The 6,030-nt window shown below is 54.6% G+C and overlaps 1 protein-coding gene across 2 annotated transcripts in view; it reads right to left on the bottom strand.

Annotated features, from left to right (window-relative positions):
* LBH (limb bud and heart development) overlaps positions 1-5,028 on the bottom strand; it is a 26,008-nt gene extending 20,980 nt beyond the window's left edge. Inside the window, exons 1-2 of one of the 2 annotated variants that reach the window (XM_010845278.1) lie at positions 4,646-5,028; positions 1,236-1,338 (exon numbers count right to left, since the gene is read on the bottom strand). In XM_010845278.1, the coding sequence (XP_010843580.1) occupies positions 1,236-1,313 (78 nt within the window). In that variant the 5' untranslated portion in view covers positions 1,314-1,338; positions 4,646-5,028. Of the gene's footprint in view, positions 1-1,235; positions 1,339-3,865; positions 4,085-4,645 lie in introns of those variants that run through there. The other variant, XM_010845277.1, reaches the window with a different exon arrangement.
* Between the last annotated feature and the right edge of the window lie 1,002 nt (positions 5,029-6,030).

Genomic DNA, 6,030 nt, shown 5'->3' with positions numbered 1-6,030 from the left:
CACCTCAGAGCTATGGTCAAGACTGAACAAGCACTGTTTGTAAAGTGCATGGCCCATAGCGGCGTTCAGTTAGTATCTGCTGAATGAGCCCACTGCACCCCATTCATTTTCCCCGTTCAGCCACGCCACATAGTTTCCAAGATCTTCTCTTAAAAACAGACTCTTTCCTCCCCCATATGTAATGACCGAGGCACTCTTCTCAGAAATCTGAAAACAGTTCACTGCCCTGACAGTGAAGGCAATGGCTCCCCACTCCAGTACTCTTGCCTGGAAAATCCCATGGACAGAGGAGCCTGGTAGGCTGCAGTTCATGGGGTCGCTAAGAGTCAGACACGACTGAGCGACTTCACTTTCACTTTTCACTATTGGAGGCAATGGCAACCCACTCCAGTGTTCTTGCCTGGAGAATCCCAGGGACGAGGAGCCTGGTGGGCTGCCGTCTATGGGGTTGCACAGCGTTGGACACGACTAAAGCGACTTAGCAGCAGCAGCAGCCCTGACAGTATCTGAAGGTCTCTGTAGTGGGCCAGGCGCAGTGGAAAGCATATGGTAGGCCAGAAAGAGCATGGGACTGAGAATCTGAAGGCATTACTCAGACCACTCTTTTGGTCCTTATATATTCTGGATCCACCACACAGGATAATCTATGTGCTAGATCCAGGCAATCACATCCTTGAGAGAACTACCCTTTGGGGAAAGGTCTCTTCAACTCTAAGTTTGAACACTAACCCTGTTGGAATCAGTTGGTCACCCATCAACCAGAGGAAGAGAGCAGCATTTGACACAGCAATTCCTCCACCAGACCACCCTTCTTCATAAGATGCCTCTCACAGCAATGTTACTACTGCCCAAGGCTTGCCTGGGAAGGGAAGTTCTAGTCTGAACTGATTGCACAAATCACCTCCCCTTTGCCACCATAAAGGGAAGAGTTCACAGCAGCCAGGACGACTAATTAAGAACTGGCTCATGCTTTCTGAACGCTTACTGTGTCCCAGGTACTGTGACTGCCTTATCCATGTTATTTCATCATGTTGAATCTTCACAATTCTATGAGGTAAGAACAACTGTTGTCCCATTTTACAGATGAAGAAATTGAGGCTTATTGGCATTCGGGAACTTTCTCAAGGGCACATAGATCTTACAAACAGCACTGGGATACAAAACAAAGTCTACCACCAGCCCCAGCAAAAGCCACTAGGTCTAAGAAGCCAGAAGGGAGCCTGTACTGAACTCACCTGGTAGGAAAGGCCATCCTTTCGGGGGTTGAGGCCAATTTCTTCCATGGATGGGGTGTTCATCATCACTTCAGTCATCTCGGCCGATCTCAGATAGTCAGGGCTGCCAAGAAACCCAGAACAAAAGTCAACAAACATACACACTTTCACATTCCTCCTCTCGTGCCTTCTGCTGTTAAATCAGGAAACTGTCTGGAAGGAGGATGAGAGGTGTTCAAAACAGAACTCGCAGAAAAACAAGCTCATACCCTGAGGAAGTGCCTTACAAGCCCAGAGCATCAGGGCTCTCAAAAAAGCCCATTGTCTGAAAACCACTCTGGCAAACCTCCTCTTTCCTCCTCTCTCCTGTACTAGTCCCCACTGGCACAAAATGACTCCGAATTTTCTTTTAAGTGACAGAACTAGAAAAAAACCCAAAACAGTAAGTAGTGGAGGCCATCTGTCTATATTAAAACCAATTCAACCCGTCTCTATTGAAAACGAATACTGCTATTACATAATGATAACAGGCCAACCTCAGGGAAACCAAGTCCAATATGCTGCCTTCCTAAATTTCTATGTCTCTCTAGTGTTCCTTTTTGCAAAATGCCCCACATAAAGCCCCAAGGGGTCAGCTTTCCCCAAGCTTCACATCTGCCATCCAAGCCCCTTCTCTAGCCCTTGCCACAGCAGCTGAAAGCTCACAGCTTGAAAAACATCCCCTGGATTAAAAGCCTTAAGGATGCCCAGACTCTGATTGCAAAGGAAATTTCCAGAGGGGCCAAGTTGGCCCACCAATGGCTGACATGTGAAAGTGCTTTGTACTCTGTAAGCAGGATACAAGTGTTCCATTATCCTCACACAAGCCATGGGCACGTACAGGGTACCAAATGTGTAATGCCAACGTACTCGCTACACAACACAACATTTTCACCATCATGCCTTTATACATTGTTAAAAATAAAAATTAGGGTAGGCTTTAGAAAGACCACAGCTAAGGAAACAGGGGTACCAAACTCATCTTCATTTTACAGTTTCTACATAGCATAGAAATGGCACTGGATTTGGAAACAAAAGCAATAGGTTCTGGTCCAAGCTAAGCCACTCAAGTGCTGTGTGATTCTGAACAAGTCATACAACCTCTCTGAGCCACAGGTGCCCTGTTAGTTACCATGATACTAATGCAGAGCTCACAGTTTTCACAGTTATGCTCACAATGCTCCAAGGATGAGGGGGTGGAGCACTACAAACCATGAAATGCTAATCAACTGTAAAGTGAGACCCAACCTTAATCTCTCAGGGGACAATAACCCTGATGGGCCTTGACACACATCTTGGTGAGTTTTGAGTGGTCAGGGGAACACAGCCTCCAACGGCCTTGCGAGTCTCACCCATTTGGTACCTGGAGGTAGGAAGGAAGGGGCCTTCTGCAGGAGGGCACAGCAAGCCTCAGGGTGAAGGAATTTTCACTCTGTTTTGAGAATGCAGTCTCTTTTCTAAACAGGCAGGCTGGGTTGAGGGAGGGGAGACTAAGAGAGGATGCTGGGCTTCCGGGCAAGTCTGAGGTCAGGGACTAGGACTCCAAAGTCAGTTTCCACCTAGGTTCGGGAAAGGCTATTGCCCACACGACTCTCGCCGGGCTCTCAGCCTGATGTCCCGGCGTTCACTCCTCCCGGCGCGGGGCCGAAAAGTTGGAGCAAGAAGCATGAACTTTCCGGTTTCTGAGCTGAGCAGGACTGCGCGGAGCTGGAGCCTGCGGGGCCGGGCTCTCTGCGCCCGCACCTGAGAGCGCGCTCGGGGCCACCAGCGCTCGCCCCCTGACCGCTCTTCCTCTTCTCAGCGCAGGAAGGAAGCAACAGCCGGCACGCAAGTCCCAGCGGCCAGGGGCTAGCTCTTCAACCAGCCGGGCGCCCAGGACGCATCCCTCCCAGCCCCGATCTCAGGTCGGGTGCAAACCTCCGCCTCCCTCTGCCCGGCCCGGGCAGCACTAGGACCCCCAGGCGAGCCTGGGGGGAGGGCGGCTCCTCTCCAGCCTCGGCCCCCAGAAAGGCGCGTCGGGTTTAGGGGCTGTGGAGAGGAAAAGGGATCGAGAGGTGTAGCAAGTGATTGTGCGGCTGCTTGTGGCTTCAGTCGAGTTCCGTGTGGAGAGGGCGTTTTCCCCACCCCTCGGAGCTCTGCAAACGCGGCCGCTGCACCAGCTCAGCCTGGCGGCCGCGGGCCTCGACGCCAAGACTTGCATGCAACAAAAAGGAAAAGAGGAGGGGCCGGGGAGAGCTGGAGCCCCCTGCGCCAGGCCGGGCGCGCGCCTCCTGCAGCCCTCCGCAGAGAGGGGGGTTTTATTAGCCAGGTTCAGCCCTGACCTCTGGTTCTTCTTCCACCCCACCACGACCGTAAACACACCCTCCCAGCCGTCACTTAAGTGAAGGCTGCGAGTTCACTTCCTTTGTCTGGATGCTCTCAGCACCACCACCCCCACCCCCATCTAGGCAACCTTGACTTTGACTCCTGCACGGGCTTGGGCGGATGGTTAGTGCCCGGTGCCGGCGCGCCGCCCGCTGCCCTCGCAACCCAGCCGGTACGAGCAGGCGCCCCGGGGCCCAGCAGCCACGGCCGCGAGACGGATGCCCGCCGAGAGCGCAGAAGATACTCACCAGTGAATGGGGAAATAAACAGACATGAAGTCCTAGGGGAGCCTGACCCACGCCCTTGTGATTTAAACACGGTCACTGCGTCCCGGGTAAGGATGTCAGGGGCGCAGAGAGGGGCGGCAGGCTGCCGGGCGCGGGCACTGGGCGTTCGCTGGTCCGCCTCCGGGAGACAGCCCCGATAGCAGCGATGTCGGCAGGGCAGACGAGCTCGCGGCCCCACAAAGAGCCCGGGAAGCGGTATTTATAGGGGCGGGGGCGGGGCTCGGCTCCAGGAGGCCACGCCCTCCCTCTCCCACTCCTGGAATAACGTCACCAAAATCATGAATGGCTTCAGCGCTCGCAGCTCCGGCTGGCGGCGGCTGGGGGGCGCGCTCGGCTCCGCTCCCCGAGGGCCGTGGTTTGCTGCAGCTTTCGAGCCCGGCCCCCACTCCACCACCACTCACACACGCAAACACGCGCGTGGACACGGGCACGCGCGCACCCGCACGCATGCACTAGGACCTGAGTTCAATGTCAACGCCACTACCCGCTTACAATCCCGCCGGCGTCCGCGCCCCTCTCCCTGCACACACCCCAGGGACTTCTGGGCTGAGGACTGTGGCGGTGAGGAGGGCGCCGGGGCCCGCTCTGGACAAGACCGCTCCGCGGCCGCCCTGCGCTGGGGGAGGGCGCCATCCCTAAACCAGCGCCCTCTTGCACCCATGCGCCGTCCCCAGCCCACACCTGGGGTTCATCCCCGCTCCCCCACCTTAGGCCTTTCCCTGGCATCCTCGCCCGCAGCACCTGGATCGCTGCGCCCGAGGCGAGGCGCGTCTCTTCTGTCCCCCGGGAAGCTGCGTGGAAAAGCACAACTCCAAAAGAGGCGGTGGGAGGGTACGCGGAGCTGGAGGCGACCGAGTGCCCGCGGAGGGTCACGTTAGCTTGCAAGGGGCTGGTCTGCAGCGCTGGGAGCCGCGGAGGGTTTGACCCGGGTGAGAAAAGATGTGGTGTCGTCGTAGGGTTTTTTTCCATTGGACACATACACACTCGGCCGGCGGCTGGGGACCGGGGGTGCTGGGGGACGCGCCGCACAAGAACACACCACCCACCAGCCTGGGCTCCCAGATTTGCTCCAAGGAGAAGAAACAAAAGAGCTTCAGCCGAACCCTCCCAACCTGCCCAGGAACGGCGGTGCTGCCGCCGGGAGTCTCTGGGGCGCTCAAGCTGCAGAGCAGCCCCCATAGCAGGGGTGGAGTCTGCCCCTGTGTGGCTGGAGTGCGTTGCTTCACACCTCTGCCTCAAAGCCTCCTGTAAAATAGCTTCATAACCCTGACTTAAGTGTGCAGAGGATGTCTGTGGGGCGGTAGGGGGAGGTGGGGGAGGGAGGTATCCCAATCTAGGTAAAATGAAGTGTGTGTTGAACTCAGCTCTTTGAAAGACAGTGAATGTATTGGGTCCATATGTTTGTGCTTAAAAGTAGAAACGTCAGGTTTATCTCAGGTAAAGGAGGATAGGATTAATGGTGAGGTTTTAACTGTGGCAGAGTCATGAGGTGGCCCTCATAATTTGATCAACCCTCTCAAGCCAACCCAAATAAAAATAATCTATAAGAATGTACAAGAATAATTACATGAAAACCAATTTTGCTCTTTTTAGTCATTCATATATATAATCTGAATAAAAACAAAGGACTTCCTGTGAAAATGTGCCTCCAGGCCAGATCCCTAGTTGCTCCTTCCAACCAGAGAAATTCAGGAGCTTCTCACCAACTTGTCCTCCACTCCTACCCCACAAGATCTATCAGAAATTGATTTCAGCTGCCAAGTACCACCTTCATTCTGCTCCTTTGACGGTAGTATCCTGCTGAGGGTGATGATGCTTCTGTGGACAGGTGTCATGGGGGTAAGTGGGGGTTGGATTCCAAGTGTGCGTTTACTGCCGACAGGGGGCGCTGTTTGTGCCTTGTCTGCAAGGTAGGGAAGCTTCTCAAAGGATGCCTGTAAGTGTGACGTGTCATCTACTCCACCCAAATAGAAGCCAGTGATTGGAGACCTGGTTTCCAGCCTGGACTTTCTGGGCACCTAAACAAGAGTTCCTGAGCCAGGGCCTGTGTGCTGTCTGCTATCTTTCCTCAGTAACAATCTGTGGCAAGGCCTGGCATGAAGGGCTGTCTTACCACTTATACAACC

Source organism: Bison bison, unplaced genomic scaffold, assembly GCF_000754665.1.
Source record: "Bison bison bison isolate TAMUID 2011002044 unplaced genomic scaffold, Bison_UMD1.0 scf7180017864215, whole genome shotgun sequence".
Lineage (NCBI taxonomy): Eukaryota > Metazoa > Chordata > Mammalia > Artiodactyla > Bovidae > Bison > Bison bison.
The sequence above is the reverse complement of the archived record's forward strand: the minus strand, read 5'-3'. Positions and strand labels throughout refer to the sequence as shown.